Below are 18,955 nucleotides of genomic sequence, written 5' to 3'. Positions count from 1 at the left end.
CGGCACTCCAACTTAAATTATTTTCATTCTAAAAGCTGGATTTTGTTTCTCCAAATAACGTAACAAAATAAAACAATGGACTTTATAGTCATTTATTTTGGTCATTGGTGACCTGAGCCGAGACCATCAACTCACGACACTTGAGAAACCGGTTCGGTTAGTGCTGGCCAAGCGCTCTGACCCTTGAATCACCCGGCCCACTGCACCTGATTGTCTTTCTTTCTTTGTGGAGAAACTGAAGTTGACTGCTTTCCGTTTTTTTGTTGAGCAAGCGTTGTGGTAAACGATCGCTTAGCACCGAGATGACAACGATGACCCTATGAATCAGTTGCTGGCGGCACCAGGCACACGCAGACAAAGCACATTTTTGTCATCTAAATCGATAACGCCTTCCTTTTAGAACTGCTTTTTGTGTTTTAGTATGTTGTCCACCCCCCCGCCCGCACCTCCGATTAGCACGGTTGGCTACGTACGGTGCGAAAGAAGTTCAACATATGTACACATTATGTGGGCCTCAAAAGGCTTAAGGCGGGCAGAGGGCCTGGAATTCGTAAACAATGACAAATAGGAATGCGAGTTCTTTTGAACTCAATTTCAGCTCTCTAAACTTCGTCAGGGGTTAAACCTCCATTGTTGAAGGGGAAGCGCACGGGGGTCCAAAAGGGTTTGCGTGAGACTTCAAGCGTAGGGGCCCAAAAGGGTTTGCGTGACTTCAAGCGTAGGGGCCCAAAAGGGTTTGCGTGACTTCAAGCGTAGGAGCCCAAAAGGGGCTTGCGCGACTTCAAGCGTAGGGGTCCAAAAGGGGCTTGCGTGACTTCAAGCGTAGGGGCCCAAAAGGGTTTGCGTGACTTCAAGCGTAGGGGACCAAAAGGGTTTGCGTGACTTCAAGCGTAGGGGCCCAAAAGGGGGTGCACGACTTCAAGCGATGGCAAGGGGACGTGAGCGAGGTCCTGATGAATGGCAAGGCGACTGTTGTCCTCAATTTGCAGGACTTCCCACAGGGTTGCAGCGGACGGGTGGGTGCGAGAGACATGACAGCACGGGCAGCGAGGCGACTGGGGTCGACTTGAGGGTAGGTGACAGTGTATGCAGTGGACAGGGGGCATACAAGGATTGAGGAATGAGTGACAGCGTTGTAGGGTATTTGGGGACCGTGAAAGGGGAGGGGAATGAGCGGAGTGGCAAGGGGAGGGAATAAGAAGAGAATGGGAAATAGAGGCGAGGATTTATCAGAGGAGGTTAACGGGGGGGGGTGAGGGGCTGCTTAATGTGCAGAGTAAGTTTATTCAAACGGAGGGGTTGCAAGGAGGGAGTGGGCGCGTAAACGGGACTGGGCACAGGTAGAATTAGGGACAGAAAGAGACCGAGAGAGGATTTGGAACGAAGAGGACGAGAGGAGGAGGAGGGGGGGGCATGGAAGGAAATGAGAGAGGCGAGATGAGGTGGGAGGGGCGGGGCAAGAACACACGAAGAGATTTTAAAGACTATAGTGAAGGCATTTTAAAATGCAGCGGTCGTGGAATTAACGGGAAGCCGGTGCAGTTGGAGGGGAGACGAAGTGTGAGAATTAAAGGGGAGATTGAAAAAGAAATCGGCGCAGATGCACGCAGGGTACAAGAAGAGATGTTGCCTCCCTTTCACCGACTCCCCACAACGCAGCCACGCGTGTCCCGCAGTTCACGTGCGATTCTAGATCGTCCGGACAAACAAACGCCACTGTCGGAAAGCGAAAAAACGAAAATTTATTGTGTTCTTTTCATATGTTGTGAAACATGCGAGCGGCAGTAAATGTGTCCAAATGCACTCTGCCCCCCCATCTGCCCGAGTGTGGTCCAATTGTCGCGTACAACACGGAGGAGTAAGGATTTGCAGTGAGTGGGCGCTGGAATGCCCCCTTCATCTCGGAGCGCCTCGCATCACATCTCAAATCGATCGTCGCAATGTGCAGCTGCAGTTATCGTCTTTTAGCCGAGGGGACGCCGTGATTCACGGCTGTCCCTGTGAAGCCGGTGGCGACGCAGCATTGGCCTGCAAGCGGGCACGAGTCTTGTCAGTGGAGGGCGATGTTACGATTGGTCATTCCAAATGTTGATTATTTAACCATTCAAATTTGGCCGATTTTTAACCCGTGGCGCTTGCATGGCCGCACCATCTTTCTGAGAACGTCACGGGACCTTTTAATGTCCACTGCGATGTGGACGAAACGCAGTTGTATTTTATGGCCGATACAAACGCAGTATTAACCAGGGTGGCCAGGGTATTGAACCGCAAACCTCTGCAATCTGCAACAATAAGCAGCTTAGGCTCCACCATGTCACCGCCCTCCACCTCTCTCTCCCCCTCCCCCCCTCCCTCTACCAGTAGCGTTTTGGCAACTGATTTTAATATAGATCTCATGTGGGTTTAACCGGTCTAAAATGAATGCTTGTTGTGTATCAACATCAAGAATCGTGGAGGCAAAGGGAGCCCAGGTGTGGTGCTGGCCTCAAACAGCACTTACCCCCCTACCACCATCAGTCCATTCAGACTTGGAAAGCTAACCTCCGTATAACTGTGTTCACGCTGCCATGTATGTATATCTTTGAACACTTCCGATGCATTAGGCAAACTACATTTTGATTATATCACCAGGTGGCGGAGGCATCAGAAATTCCCCCCCAAAAAACACCTCGACAACAACACAGGTTTCTCCTCGATCTGCGGCGGCAGCTGTAACAGAGGCACGTCAAGCGAAAGAGCACGGGTAGCACACACAGTGAACACACAATGTTGTTTCTCTGTATATATATATGTGTGTCTATCTGTGTGCGGGACAGCTGCCTGCCGTGTAGTGCACGCAGTACACAAACAATGTAGCCCCCCACGTCCGACCGCATAGCCGCGTGCAAGTAAATTAAAACCGCGTGCTATTACGAATTTTGGGTATAAATCGGTTAGCCGCATTAAGCAGCGCAAAATCGCGCAAACCGAACCCACGTAGAGCGAGGGAGGAACCTGTGTGTGTGTGCAAAGAATCACCTTTAAAAAGAAACTCTTGGTTGGTAAATATAAAAAGGAAGGCTGGCACGCCATCCAAAACTGCATGCGTACCCACATTATTCAGCCTGGCTGTGCAACAAAAAAACACATTGTGACCTTTTTCACGTGCAACTGTGGAAAAAAAACAAATGTTCAGACGTTACACAGGTGCTTTGTGTCACACACTCACGCAACCACGAGCTAATGGACATTGTAGTGGACCGACTTCATCGCCTGCTTTTACAGGCGACGGTACCCCGCCGTAAACAATTCCCTGCAAAGAGGTCTTCGGCTGGGCAGCCGCCAGCGGTAAATGGAACGTTTTGAATTGTGAATCGGTCCTGGTGGCTCGCGTGTGGACCACGTAAGGTTCACACAATCGCAACAAAGTTTGAAGCAGAACGTCGTCACCGAGGCCATTCCCTCACTGCTGCTGTGCAGCGTCACATGCTGCCGTTTTCTAGCGACCGCGTGGCGATACAGAGGACTGGCCAATCACCGATGGCTGTGATGTCATATCCTGTTCGACCACCCCCCACCACCTCTGGTCACCCACATTCCGTCATGGGAAAGCACCGCAACAGGATATGACATCACAAGGATGCACGGTTGCCGGAAGTGACATCACATCACGAAGTGATCACCATATGAACCTTATGGCGGGACCCCGGGGTCACGAATAAACGGAAGTCAAAATCGTAATTAATTAATTTATTTTTGGCGACTCCGTCCCACCGCGCACATAAACGCCGCGACCCGTCTGGCGTGGATCATTCTGTTGCCATGTCGTCCAAGCGCAGCGAGGACAAATGCGCAGAAGAAATAAAACTTTGAAACTTTGATTAGCGCATCGTGTAGAGCTCGTCGAGAGGAATAGATTGCCATATCGTTCGCCTTCAACAACAGCAGCAGTGACGAACAGTTTAATCCGACTTTCAAACACCTTTTTTTAGGCCTGGTTATCACTGCGGGCATTTTCTTATTGCAAACATACGCACCGTCTGCTTCACAATGAACGTTGTTAAAGATGCGCTGACGTAATTCGCAAGAGTAGATGCCTTGACGTCATTTGCATTTGTGTGCTGGTGTCATGGACCAAAAATAAAATAAAAATTACACCGCAAAGTATTCTGTTGAAATATACATGACAATCATCGCCCTCTACCGCGAAAACTTGGTAGGACCCTCTGTAAACGAGTCATGAGCCTCGGCGAGGTATTCCTGCATAAGCAAACATAGTAATTGCCTTCAGATGACCACACATTCATACACACACACGTGCACCTGAGCGCACACAAAAATCCAGTGCTATTGGCAGATCTAAAAGATGCCACGTGTATCTGACTGGTGCAGCCACGAAGCTTGCAGTGACAGATACAACGTCGTTTGCGTGCAATTCGAAGTTTTATAATCGATCACCGGTGCGAAATCGCCAGTTTGAACCAACAACTCTCAAGGGTGAGATATGCTCTCTGTAGAAATCGTGCCGAAGAGTGCGATTTTTCTTTTTTTACACGGACGAGCCTTGGGCCAAACCCGCCGTCCGGGTTTCCTTCCGCGAGAAGGCGGCGGCAGTGGCGATCACATGCGCGTGTAGGTGTAGATGTTGGCCTTGCAGTTGGGGCACCGGTGGCGGACGTCGTGGCAGGAGGGGATGCACAGCGGGACGAAGCAGAAGAGCAGCGGTCTGGTGGTGGGGAGAAAAGAGGCGGAAGTTAAGGCGAGAAAGGTGGTGGGGAGAGGCAGGTGGGTGAGTGGGTGGGTGGGTGAGTGGGTGGGTGGGTGAGTGGTGGGTTGGTGAGGGAGTGGGCGGGTGGGTGGGCGAGTGGGTGGGAGAGTGGGTGGGTGGGCGAGTGGTGGGTTGTTGAGGGAGTGGGTGGGTTGGTGAGGGAGTGGGTGGGTGGGTGGGCGAATGGGTGGGTGGGAGAGTTGGTTGGTGAAGGAGTGGGTGGGTGGGCGAGGTGGTGGGTGAGGAAGTGGGTGGGTGGGAGAGTGGATGGGCGAGTGGTGGGTTATTGAGGGAGTGGGTGGGTTGGTGACAGAGTGGGTGGGTGGGCGAGTGGGTGGGTGGGAGAGTGGGTTGGTGAAGGAGTGGGTGGGTGGGCGAGGTGGTGGGTGAGGGAGTGGGTGGGTGGGTGAGGGGGTGGGTGAGGGAGTGGGTGGGCGAGTGGTGGGTTGTTGAGGGAGTGGGTGGTGGGCGAGAAAGGTGGTGGATACAGGGAGGGCAGGCCAAGGGCAGAGTAAAAACAAACCGTGCCACTGCTCGGCAAGTTAAAGAATATCACACGAATGCAATACAATTTGTATGATATCAAATGGTTTCATTTTGTATGAATGTTGTGTCGTGATATTTGTTACAAAATGCTTCAGCTACCTATCCCTGTTCTGATATTTCCTGTCACTGATGTTAGCAATGGCCGGGAATCTGACGCTGATAGCAATGTGCTAACCACCGCACTACCGCTCTACCCATTATTTATTTATATACATACGGTCCGATTTAATTACTCAATTCCCACAGATAACTATGACAACATGACCGTGCACATCTTCAAATTGCTCAGCATCATGGGAGAAACCCACAGTACCTTCTATGAGCCAGCAGAGCGAGCGATCAGCACGCATGTGCCAAGTGGAGAGCCGTGGCGCCGTGGTCAGCGCGCTACGAACCCTGCGACACGTGTTCGAGTCCCGATCGAACTAGATCATCAGCTCAGGGGATGGGGCAATCGGTCAGGTGGGGTCCCAATATTTGATTTTGTTTCACACGGAGAATCGCCGTCGAAGGCTCGCTGGCAAGAGGTCACGGGACGGACCCAGGTGCCACGGGTTGACTGCCTGAGCCGACTAGCAGATGCTCCCCCCCCCGCTGCATTTTAACCACCTGGCGTTCCGCAAGATGTGTGCGAGCGTCGCATACACAGGCACGCGCACACACAGAGGCGACGCATGACGACTCACATCAGCAGCACCAGGCCGGCAAGGAACAACCCGCCCACGATGAGCCAGGCGAGCAGGCCCGGGTAGGTGCTCGTCTTGGTGACCACCGGCTGTTGGCACGACGGGCACGTGACGGCCACGGGGTCTGGCGTGCGCAGGGGCTGCTGCACCACCGTCACGTTGGGCACCATCAAGTAGCCCTGCGGCTGCATCGACTGGGGCGGCAGCGGCTGCCCGGCGTTTGCTGCAACAAAATCACGCAAGGACAAAGAATAGTAGTAGCCTTGACACACCTGTTGGGGGCAAGTGCTGTTTGCGAGCGCCTAATGAAGGCAGGGGATGAGGAGGGTGGGTGGCCAGCACCACGCCCGACCACCTTTGTCTCTACTGTGGTGATGTTTACACACCGAGTCGACCTAGGGGAGGAACAAGACCAGTTTAGATAATCATCACTGGTGTTGGCAACCGCGAGCGGGAATCGAATCAGGGTTGCCGGGGGTTCGTTGTTCAGCGGTTAGCGCGCTGCACTACCACTCCCCACTTCTGCAGTGCAAGTGCACGTTAAAACGACCGCTTCGCCACCACGCACGCTCATGAAGAAGACCACATACACACCAGAGGTCGCAATCAGGTACCCGATACCCGTACCCTACCCGATACCCGGCTGCCCGTACCCGGCCGGGTACGGGTATGGGTACCCGTTTGCGACCCTGGTGCGGCCGGGTACGGGTACAGGTTTGGGAGGGAGAGAACCCCTCCCCCTCCCAAACAAAACTCAAGAGCGTGGTAAACTGAAAAGTGGCTACATTACACTGGTCAACAAAAATAACATTTTTTTTATGGCCTGGACTTTTGCAGCTGTTCTAGACTAATTTCAGGGTGCTGATTCCAAATCTGATCTCAGATTTGCTCTATCACATCTCCTTTTATGCTATCGGCATACCCCATTTTCATTGATTTTACCCGAAATTAACTCTGTCACTTATGATTGCAAGTTGTTGCGAGTCAGTGACTGCTTTAGTGTTAAAATATGGTGCTGTATTTTTAGGATAATGTGTTTATAATATCATTTTATGTAGATTCCACATTTATTAAATATTTTTCTTCTCCAGTTTTTATTAAAATGAAATATTTGATATCTCAAAAACCTGGCGTGATAGACAAAAATTGATGCCAGATTTGGAATCAGCACCCCAAGACCGTTGGAATACCTTATGCCAGAAAAAGTGTGTTGACCAGTGTTATTATTCACATACATCACTTTCACGAATAAAATAAAACGTCACTGCGGGGAACAACGGCCGGGCCACACAGCTCACCTCCTGGTGGTTCCCGAGGGCCCGGTGGGTATGCCGCTTCAGGGTTGGGCCCCATCAATGGTCCCGCGTAGCTTGGGTGGCCTGGGTAGCCCGGGTGTCCAGGCAGTTGCTGCCTGGGGAAGTCATACGGCGGTGGCGGTGCCTGAGGGCAGCTCGGGCCCTGCTGGAGGTAACTGGGCGGCTGGGCATACCCATGCGGCCCCGGGTTCTCCCACCCCATCGGCGCTCCACCTGGGACGCAACGGAAACTGCTCAGCGACCCAGTTTGACCGCCTTAGGAATTTCTACGAACACCTTCCCAACCGAGGTGGCCGCGGACTGGGTGGCTTCAGAGGTCAAATCGCCGAGCCGGCACAACTGAGATCGTGGGTTCGTATCCAGGCAGCAGCAGCAGCCGCCTGTAATTAAACCTTAGCTCTCAAGTGCATTTAAGTTACTTTGACCATCACATGATAAACATTGCATTCTACAGCAGGGCAGGTTGGAAAGTTCACTCACAATCCGGGCAGGATGAGTTTTATTATTATTATCATCGTAATCATCATCCCTTCGATGTTTATGGTAAGGTCAAGGCAGCTCGCTCTGTGGGAAGTCAACTTGTTGTCATGTGCAAAGCGTGTTCACCGATTGTTGCACCAGTTGCAATTTCGAATTCCGGAGGACGCTCAGATTTAATACTGCGGGGGGCCTATTAACATTAAAAATTGCGGGCCATCTGCTTTAAAGTGGACGCCAAAGATTCCGAAGTTATTTGCAAAAGCAAGGACATTGTGCGCTGGTGTCGGCGTCCAAGTTTGTCATATTTGAAAAAGGTTACTGGAAAACTTTTGAATCATAATTGTACACCGCAACCATCGCACTCCCCCCCCCCCCTACTGTGAAAAGTTGGAAGGACCATTTTTTTTTTATTGTTTGTGAGACTTCGTGAGGCTTTCTTGGGTTAAGTAGGGCCATCCTCAAAAATAATTTTAAAAAAACATCAGAATGTGGAATTTCCACCTTCGGCTGAAGGTTGCCAGCTACGATTAATGCCACCGTGACTTTCAGCACGTCGCCATAGCACTGCGGTGACATCACTGCGGTTTTGCTGCCCTTTAGTTCAACAGACGCATTTGAATGTTGCTTTAAATTCCATTTTAAATCAATAACGAAGCCACAAAGCTCACACGTTAAATAGCGTGGGACGCACAACTATCGGGACAAATCGACCACAGATGAAAGCCTATGTGAGCGCAATTCCATTGTGTCTTTCCGCGGTTAAATAAATGAATAAAATATGTTTTAGTCCACCAGCCTATTTATTGTATTTCCAGACCAATATCATGCAGCAGCAGGTTTCGCATTTTCTGGGTCTCATCAGCAGTCAGGCTTGTTAAGCAAAACCTGCCGAGTTCCAGGATGTTATTGGTAAGAGCACTCCATAAAAACCGTGGGATCCCGTTGAACGCGAAAATCAACACTGTACGCAAAACCACAACGCATTTCCTCTGAGCATTACAGGTGAAAGCATAACAAAACAATCTACAACTTGGTTAACTTTACATCTGTGAAAAAAAAGCTTCATAACTCATTGGATTTCTGAAGGATAAATCAAGATTTTGATTCTAACATTTCCCTTCTATCCACCTGCACGTGGCACTCGAGACTGGACAACTCCAGGTGGGGCCAGTGGGAGGGGGGTGCAGAGGAGTGGGGGTGGGGGTGAAACTCACCTGGAGCCTTGTTGAAGTCATTTCCAAACTGGTCTGGAGGAGGCAGATTCATACTTGCTGCTCAATAACAGACGAGGTATGTGCGCTCTGTATAGAAAACAAACAGCAGCAGGGGTTAGCAAATAGGTCACTCAGATATCGTCATGTGCTGCGAAACTGCCCCAACCCGCTAGGCGATAAGGCAGTACAGCAAGTGTGTTTGTGACTTGTCTATGGATATTTTTTGGTTTTTGTTAAATTCTTATCCCATAATAGGCGTCAGCTTGATAATGGGTCCGCACAGCTCAACCTCGTCCCACGTGGTCCTACGCCGTCCCGATTCATCACACCTGGTTCTACAAAACCACACCTGAGTTCCAAAAATCTTCAAGTGGTCCCAACGCACGGTCCCAACCTGGCCTAAAGTGGCCCCAATGTGCTTCAAAGTGCCTAGGCTGTCACATAATGCACATAGGATTTGAACCGAGGTATCCTCAAAATGTGCGGGCTCAGCTCTCCGACATAGCCATCATGAGCCACCCCTAAAAGCCACGTCTTGGATGTCTCCAGATCTGATTAACTTTCAGTAATATAGAGTGCCCTGGAGACGAATAATAATTCCCCTTAATTTAGCAGGCAAGGCTGACCGAGACTCAAGACTGTTTAGGAGGGTGCATTATAACATTAAGCCGATTCCATTCATGGGTGTTTGGCAATGTGGGAGGAAACCCAGGATACCTTGAACTAAACTCACGCATGCACACACACACACAGGGTAAGGCAACACTCGGTCAAGTTCCGCACAACGCGAAGCAATCGTGAGCATCGTCGAGGAGCACACAAGCATCCAAACAAGAAGCGGGCAATAGGTCTTTTTCATAAATCTGTCTCTCCACAGTATTAAATATAAACGTATATTATAAATATATTTTTACACAAAACCCATCGGGCCCCATGGGCTTCTGGGAGTGCATAATGTCCGCAGCGTTGGTTCAGGAAAAGCAAATCTCTGGACCTGTCAGCAGAGTCAGGCTTGCTAGAGTCAATGCTGTCGAACTGCCATTACTACACCCTTGAAATATACGGACACTCATACAACGCAAAAAATCATATGACGCGTAAGCCGAAATATGAATTAGCGTCACATTGGAGAACACGAGCAACACAGCGAAAACACATCTCTCAAAAACTTCCCTGGGCCACTTTGTTTCGGCAGCGAGATTCCTCTGTAAGTGGAAGACCGCACCTTTTGTGTACTGAAGGGAAAGGCTCACTAACCCACAAGTCATCCCATTTCTGTCTTTGTTGACACAATGAAGGGACAGTGTATCCCCCCCCTCCTCCAACTGGAAGCTGGCAGAGCCAGATCTGCCGCTTGCGCCTCAGCGCTCCAACATACCGAGGCATAGCAAATATTTTGTCAAATATAAACATGTATTTTTAACAGAGGGCAGTGACCAGAAGTAACACATGCAAATTGCAATACAAAGCACTTATGGGGTTTTTTATGCACCCGTACAATACCAGAGTACAGAATAGTATGGCACGTTCTAACAGGGCCAGAATGATGAGTTTTGGCAAAAGAGAAAATGTTTATTTAGAAATGTTTACCCGCCCCAATGTTGCGGGTCAATTCTTTAGAACGTTATCATTTGTGACCCTGGGTCTATGAAAGGTTGCATCCGTGGGGTTTCACGGATGCCAAATCCGAAATTGAAATCAGGTTTATTAATTCCCGAAACGAAAATGAAAGATGGTTGTCTCCCAAGATTGCTGGGAAGAACTGGTTATTTTTTTCATGTTATATCCTAGGACTACAGAATTTAATACCTGGAAGTTTTGATGACCGCTGAATCAAAATATGGCATCAGATATTCATTAACTCGTTCCCGGAAAAGTATGACGCTAAAACCGATAAAATAGTGGCAAATCTACTTACTACTCCTTGTGCTATGAAGAGGAGCGATTTACCCGCGAGCGAGAATCAACTCAACTACGCTATGGCTCCCCACTACAAGCAGGAGATACAAAGACAAAGATCCCACGTATAATCTTCACAAGACTGTTGGGGCAAGTGCTGTTAGGGAGCACCTGTGAAGGCCGGCACGGCACACGAGGGGGTCCGGTGGTCAGCACCACGCCTGACCGCCTTTTTCTCCCCAGTGGCGAGGTTTACACACCGCACCACGTACTCATTTGAGGCTGAGTCGACCTAGGGGAGGGCCAGGACCGGTTCAGATAATCATCACTGCTGTTGGCCAATGAGCGGAAATCGAACTCTAAGTCACCGGGTCCGTAGCGCAGTGCGCTAACCGCTACACCGCCTTTGTCTCCCCAGTGGCGAGGTTTACACACCGCACCAGGTACTCATTTGAGGCTGAGTCGACCTAGGGGAGGGCCAGGACCGGTTTAGATAATCATCACTGCTGTTGGCCAATGAGCGGAAATCGAACTCTAAGTCACCGGGTCCGTAGCGCAGTGCGCTAACCGCTACACTACCGCTTCCCCGCACACAGACAGGAAGAGAAGCACTCATTTCCCATTGTATTCTAAATGTCGTGCGTTGCCGACCCACGATTCTCCGAGATCTTAACTGAAGAGTTACCCTTTTCTCCCCAGGTGAATCTATATATATAAAATCGCAAATCTGTCTGTCTGTCTGTGTGTGTGTCTGTGTGTCGCCGGACCATACGCAGTTTCATTGGACGAAATGTGAGGGATTTGCGAGACACGATTGGTCCGTTTGGTTTTCCACGGCGGTTGCCCCTGGCAACGGGTAGCGACGCATTCGCTGCGGGGTGGACGCCATTTTTAATTCCCGTTAAAAATATGCGCATGCATTAACACGCGACTCTGAGGTAAATTCATCAAAGTTTCACGTCCTCTTCACTCCCCCCCCCACCCCAATGTGTGCAATTACTATTATAGGGTCGGTAGATAATAAAATTATAGCGATTAGACAGTATTATTGTAGCGCGGGGGGGGGGTAACGGCCCCAGTACCCAGCCTCAGCCGAGTGGGCAATTTAGGCGAGGCCGGAGGCTCTGCACGGTACTAGGCCTCGACACCCCACCACACTATAGGCCGTACATATTACTGCACAGCGGCCAAGGAGATCGTGGCTGGGGGGGGCAGGGGTAGCAGCCCATCTGTGTATATATGTAAGGTTATTAAGAAATATATTTTTCACCCGGGCAACGCCGGGTACTTCTGCTAGTTTGACTATACAAATGCCAACCCCCCCCCCCCAAATGCCCAACCCCAAACGCATCACGACTAAAGTTGTCGGGCCAGTAGTCCCTGGGTGTGGTAGCGTTGCCTTGCATAAATTTAGCTCAAGTTGACCCCCCACCCCCCACAAATGACTACGAATTGTCGCATTACAATCGAGCTTACGTAAAACAGTGACGTACATGGCCCAGCGACCCACGCGTGGACTCTGGGACTCTACTAAACAGCACGGCTGTGTGCGCTCAGATTTTTAAACAATTTATTATTATCTGCGCTGGCAGTGATGCACAAGTACAATGAGCCACAACTCAACGCGAGTGAAAAAGACGTAATTTAGTTTAATTTAGTTTTTTTAAGTTTTAGTTTAGTTTCATTTATTAAGTATAGCCCTGTGAGCCATGCGGCTCTTGACTCGGGTGCAACCGCAACAAACAAAAACATGAACAAAGAACATCTTAGAGTGACGACGCGCAGCAGAAACATCCAGGAAAAACCAGCAAAATCTTCCGGAAAAAAAGCACCGTATATCAACGCTGTGCGGAAAAATCCCAGTGGGATGCATGTCAAACAATAACAACCATAAGACAATTTAAATTAAAGTTATCAGGCTAACTCCATACTTCAACAAACAAACATGGCTTAACCATACGTAATAGTCGACGTTTCGGGCAATATGCCCTTTTTCACCCGTATGTTATGAAGAAGGGCAACTTGCTGAAACGTCGCAGGCTGTGTGTTTGTTCCACCATTGGAACCTCCTTTTTGCCAGTAAGCAAAATATGATCATTATTTTTTTGTTTGCATTTCGACTGCAGGTATTGTGGTCTATACAAACATGACTCCTTGTAAAAATGGTGTCAGTTTTGTTGCCAGATAAAAGGGTAAAAAAACATTTGCGTGTTTGTTGTTGTTTGTGGGGAGCGGTGGTGCAGTGGTTGGCACGCTGCGCTACGAACCCGGCTACCCGAGTTCGATTCCTGCTCACGGCGACCAACGCCAAGTGACGGATATCTGAACCGATCCTGGACCTCCTCTAGGTCCATTCCGTTTTAAAATGAGTACCTGGTGCGATGTGCAAACGTCGCCAGTAAGGAGACAGGTGTGGTGCTGGCCACCCACCCCCAAGTGTGCCGTGCCGTGCCGGCCTTCATAGGTGCTACTTTGCTAACAGCTCTTGCCCAAACAGTCTCCTAATGCTTGTTGTGCGTGTGTGATTGTACACTACAGTGGAGTGTTTATATCACGGTTGCCGAGCACAGGCCCAAAACGCCAAGTGGCCAGCATCAGACAGCACTGCCTTAAGTTGTAACGGATGAGGGTGAACTCGTTTGCTTGAACCGACACAGACGATAGGCGGGAATTCCAGGTTGGAGCAGTGCGAGAAAACAAGAAGAGAGGCTTTGTTTGTGACCTGCATTGTGGTGGTGGTGGCTGCTTTGTGTCCTGTCACAGGGTCTCGTGTTCCGTGAAACGCAATACCATCATCGACGTGAAATGGACGTCGTTAATTTGAATCCAGATATGACCCCAGTAGAGTGCTAAAAGCCGAAATAAAAATAGAACCCCTGCTAAGGAGCCATGAATTACTCGAACGAGGTATTCGAGTGAACTCAAGACGTCAATGATTTGGCTTCCCGGCCAGATAGAAAGCCTGAGGAGGGGGGGGAGGAGGGTTAAGATGGAGGTCGTCACATTACAGGAGGCCGTACGTGGGAGGACAGCTCTCGGATGGCAAAGTCACGAAACTGAACGGCCACACAGCACCCTCGTGGCGCCCATCCACCACCCTAAACACGGGCCAAGGGCCCTCAAATCCACCGTCGCCGGCGATGACGCATCGACGGTGTAACCGTGACAGATGGTCACGTTAACGGCCATCAATGTTCAGGCTGGTCCAGATGTCTTGTGACCTACATTTTTTAAGTAAGGTTTATTTAAAACAGAAATTAATATGCAAATTGAACAAAAAAGTGAGGGGGTACGTTATTTTGGCGTGACGAGACGTCTGGACCACCCGAATACTAAATTGGACATCATCACTTCTGCCAGGAGTCACTCACGTGGCTACCACACACGTGGGCGGGTGACTTCAATCGCCACCACACGCACACAATGGGGGGGGGGGGGCAGGGGGGGCTCAAGAAACATTGCTTATTTATATGACCACAGACAGCTGGGCACATTTTACCCAGTCCGATGGTAAACGGACTACAACCCGGACGACGACTTCACGCTTCCTCTCCAAAAGGGCCAAACAATGGGGAAGCCGCGAATTGCCCCGCAAATGATTCGAGGCAAGGGCGGTAAGCGGTGGGGTACATTGGACGACTTTAGACCGCTCATAACCGTCGTTGAGTTTGAAATCTCGTAAGGCCCACACTTGGCCAGGCTACGAAAAAAAGAAACCGAAGCCCACATTTGTAGAAGCTGGAGGAAAAGCTCAAAACGTCAATAGATTTCATTAAAAAAATATCTGACATATGACGCAACAAAAAAAACCGAACACAACATCCTGAGAGCGGAATAGGAAAGGCGTGGGCCACGCTGGTAAACCAGGAAGATGAAACAACGATTGAGAGAGTTTATCACATAAGACATAACCTGTGACCAAAGATAAGGACGCCCGCCCTGCTGGAAGTCATTGCAATCTCCACTAAGTAAAACGATGGGGAAAAGCTCGGCCTCGCTCGCTCCTCCAACCGTTCAAAGTGCCCATGGAAGCTCCTTCGTGGGGCCAAAGCCCCTGGGAACCAACAAGAGCTCTGACCGCCAAGCGCCACAGCTGTGGCCCAACCGATGTGCTGCTGTCCCACTCGAAAAGGTCACCGAGGTCGCGAGACAAAGCCCCCCGGCAAATAACAAACCATCACCTTGATTGTTGAATGACAAAGCCACAAAGATATGCTGTTGGAAACGGAGATTTCATGAATGTATTTATTAACGAGGAACGTTTCCCCACTGCGGTGCCTCGAGCTCCATGTGTTCTGTAAATTAGGGTGACACACAATAATATTCTTGTGCAGCATATTAACCTAATGGCGGTGCCCCAGGGTACCATAGTACCCCGGCTCTCGCATAATGTCCGTGATGCAGTCACTGTTAGTCTGTTGATGGTCGGCGATGCGGCAATCGACTCATCTGGACGAGCTGTACTCACGATGCACCACTACGGTGCGTACCGCGAGCGTTCAGGCTTTCAGCGCAATCATCGTCCTCGCTGCGTTTTCCACATCGCGGAGTGGCACTGATGTCGAATTGACTGGTACCCCAGTCGCGGAGTTAAGTACGCCCCTGGAAAAAATAGTGTCCCAGAAAAAATATATTGAATTGCCTCGGCCATTTAGTATTATTTGGTACCCCGGGGTACCGCCATAAGGATCATATGGCAAAGTTTCCAGTGCCCCCGTGCCTATACTGCACTACGACCTATACATCGCCTTTGGCGTCCTCTGGTCTAACACCGTTTGAGACGAGGCTCAAAAGAAAGCCGTCTCTGGTGTGGACCAATCAGTTTCAAGGACAATGCATATATCAGAGGTGTGGACTCGAGTCATGTGACTTGGACTCGAGTCAGACTCGAGTCATGAATTTGATGACTTGCGACTCGACTTGGACTTGCATAACAATGACTTTGTCCCACCTATGAGATGTGGACTCGAGTCATGTGACTTGGACTCGAGTCAGACTCGAGTCATGAATTTGATGACTTGCGACTCGACTTGGACTTGCATAACAATGACTTTGTCCCACCTCTGGCATATATTATCAGAGTATTTATTGGTTTGCGTTCTGACCACAAGCATTGTGGTTAAGACAGACATGATTCCTCGTAAAAGGTTTCAGTTTGGTGTTTTAACATCTTATAACACCTGTTTTGTGGCCAGAAAAGGGGGAAAAACCTATTAGCATATCTTGCTACTGGCAAAGGAGGTCCCATGATGTCGTGAATTGTTAAACCGGTTACACACGGAGGTTGCTGTCCGTCAACTCACGGTGGATTCTCGAGACTGACAGGTAAAATAAGGAGGCTTTTAGGCTGAAAGATAAAGTGAAATTTCGAGTGGAACCCGAGTGCATAATACACGGCGCAGTGGGATATGTTGACGGGTGGTTTAAGTGTACAGTAACGCGCAAACACACACACAAATGTGTGGCTCGTAACGGAAGCTCATTTCGTATCTTGAGTCGAAAAAAGCTCAAACTTGTATATTCACCTGCTGGGGAATTCCTCAATGCGTGGCAAAAAATGTGCATTAGCGGTTACCGGTGATGCACATTTCGCGCGTTAGTAACGTGCACCGTGAAGATTTACCTACGGTCTTGTGGTGCTTCCACGTGGCACTCCACTGCTGGATGACTACCCAGGCCCGAGAAACTATTCGCGTTGACCTGCGGCCTACGTGTGTGTGTGTTATGTCGTGTCTTCATAGGTGCTCGCTAACAGCACTTGCCCCTACAGTCTGTTAAGGTTATATGGGGGATCTTTATCTTTGTTACGTTGTGTTTGACGATTCGTTGACGACTGACGTGGTAGACCTCGAGCAAAGGTGCGCTATAAAAAGGGTGCTATGATATATAATAAATAAATAAACACGAGGCATATCGTTGCGCGTTCGTGTTTGTGACTCGTTTTTTTAACATTTTCCACACGCAAGTCACGAGTCAAACTACTAATCCCCTTAACACGCTACCTATACCGACACGGCAATAGCATCGGGTGTTTTCCCGAGATTACGAACATCGCAAGATCTGATTAAACCAAATAAACAAATGAGGGGGGGGGGTTGCTTACAGCGAAACGCGCTCTGAATACCGCACAAAAGCCTCTACCAAGAAGCTCGCGATCAACTTTAAAAAGTTGTTGTTGTTGGTTAATCCACTACTGGATGAGAGCCCCACCCAACCACGCCGGTTATTTTAGTTTGACCATACTTCACCACGACGGTCAGTGCGGGTTGGTGAAGGAGGCGATGGGTGGGGGGGGGATAGCACGTGGGAACACAAGTACAGTACAACTATGGATGTTCTTGACCAAAGTTACTCGCTCGCATTCACCACCCCGCACCGACCCAGCGAGGTGAAGTATGGTCGAGTAAACAACAACAACACGCCCGAACTCCCTAGGCGCATTGAAACACAAAGGCTGTCGAAGTAGCCGGCGCCACACAGCAGACGCACGTACCTGTTGGCTCACGGTGTTGCGTGAAGATGGAGGCAAAGTCTACGTCTGGCGAACGGAACGAATTACGCAACTCGATACGCCGCCGCCGCCGTCGCCGCTGCAACAACAACAGCGACGACAACAACAGCGGGAGAGAGAGGAGAGACCGACAGAGAAGTTGCTTCCCGGACAGCACACGACTCAAGACCAGAGGCCGAGACGTGAAGAGGAGAGACGCGAAACTCGGAGCGCTGCAGCGACCGTCGCGGGACCCGCCGCTCACTCCACCCCCCCCTCACTCCACCCCCCCCTCACTCCACCCCCCCCTCACTCCACCCCCCCCTCACTCCACCCCCCCCTCACTCCACCCCCCCCTCACTCCACCCCCCCCTCACTCCACCCCCCCCTCACTCCACCCCCCCCTCACTCCACCCCCCCCTCACTCCACCCCCCCCTCACTCCACCCCCCCCTCACTCCACCCCCCCCTCACTCCACCCCCCCCTCACTCCACCCCCCCCTCACTCCACCCCCCCCTCACTCCACCCCCCCCTCACTCCACCCCCCCCTCACTCCACCCCCCCCTCACTCCACCCCCCCCTCACTCCACCCCCCCCTCACTCCACCCCCCCCTCACTCCACCCCCCCCTCACTCCACCCCCCCCTCACTCCACCCCCCCCCTCACTCCACCCCCCCCTCACTCCACCCCCCCCTCACTCCACCCCCCCCTCACTCCACCCCCCCCTCACTCCACCCCCCCCTCACTCCACCCCCCCCTCACTCCACCCCCCCCTCACTCCACCCCCCCCTCACTCCACCCCCCCCTCACTCCACCCCCCCCCTCACTCCACCCCCCCCTCACTCCACCCCCCCTCACTCCACCCCCCCCCTCACTCCACCCCCCCCTCACTCCACCCCCCCCTCACTCCACCCCCCCTCACTCCAACCTCCCCTCACCCCTCCCTCACTCCACCCCCCCCCTCACTCCACCCCCCCCTCACTCCACCCCCCCCTCACTCCAACCTCCCCTCACCCCTCCCTCACTCCACCCCCCCCCTCACTCCCCCCCCTCACTCCACCCCCCCCTCACTCCACCCCCCCCCCTCACTCCAACCTCCCCTCACCCCTCCCTCACTCCACCCCCCACTGCTGCGTCACGAACCCGCAGGGGTTGGCAAGAGGCAGCCGCATGCCGCTGTTGTGGGCAGCAATCGGCGGCTCTCAACCGGGGGGCTGGGTGGGTCGGGGTGGGGGGACGCAGACCCCCCCCCCTGGGTGAGTCAGGGTGGGGGTATGCGGACCCCCCCCCCCTCCTGGGTGGGTCGGGGTACGCGGACCCCACCCCCCCCCTGGGTGGGGGAGGGATGGGAATACTTTGCAATGTCCCAGGATGTTGGTACGCGAGGTGATTCATGTAAACGTTGTGAAATTGTCACGCGCCACGAGTCGGCCGTGCCACCCAACACACGCCGTTGTTTCGCAACATGTTTGGTTTTTTTTAATTTCCATCCCGATTAAAGTTGGAACGATGCGTGGCCGAAGTGCTTTCGTTGCGAATGTCGAGCGTCCGACCAACTTTCCATCGGTTCTTCTAAC

General features: G+C 51.3%; 1 protein-coding gene across 1 annotated transcript; it reads right to left on the bottom strand.

Moving 5' to 3' along the window:
* Positions 1-1,725: 1,725 nt before the first annotated feature.
* LOC144932726 (lipopolysaccharide-induced tumor necrosis factor-alpha factor-like) lies at positions 1,726-17,646 on the bottom strand. Its single transcript, XM_078857113.1, has 5 exons — positions 17,382-17,646; positions 8,990-9,076; positions 7,278-7,508; positions 5,980-6,202; positions 1,726-4,705 (listed from the first exon to the last, which is right to left on the bottom strand). Exons 2-5 carry the CDS (start codon positions 9,039-9,041, stop codon positions 4,600-4,602), a joined length of 612 nt encoding a protein of 203 aa, XP_078713239.1. The 5' UTR covers positions 9,042-9,076; positions 17,382-17,646; the 3' UTR covers positions 1,726-4,599.
* Between the last annotated feature and the right edge of the window lie 1,309 nt (positions 17,647-18,955).

The sequence above is a fragment of the Lampetra fluviatilis genome, chromosome 5 (assembly GCF_964198595.1).
Source record: "Lampetra fluviatilis chromosome 5, kcLamFluv1.1, whole genome shotgun sequence".
In the NCBI taxonomy this organism is placed as follows: Eukaryota; Metazoa; Chordata; class Hyperoartia; order Petromyzontiformes; family Petromyzontidae; genus Lampetra; species Lampetra fluviatilis.
Note: the sequence above shows the minus strand (reverse complement) of the source record. Positions and strands in the feature narration are given on the sequence as shown.

Bases quoted from the DNA above. Each gene is read 5' to 3' on its own strand.
- LOC144932726 (XM_078857113.1), bottom strand. From the start codon at position 9,041: ATGAATCTGCCTCCTCCAGACCAGTTTGGAAATGACTTCAACAAGGCT. The intron at 6,203-7,277 runs GTGAGCTGTGTG...ATTTTGTTGCAG, and splicing joins CCCTCGGGAACCACCAGGAG to CAAACGCCGGGCAGCCGCTG. The intron at 4,706-5,979 runs GTGAGTCGTCAT...CCCCACCACCAG, and splicing joins GCCGGCCTGGTGCTGCTGAT to ACCGCTGCTCTTCTGCTTCG.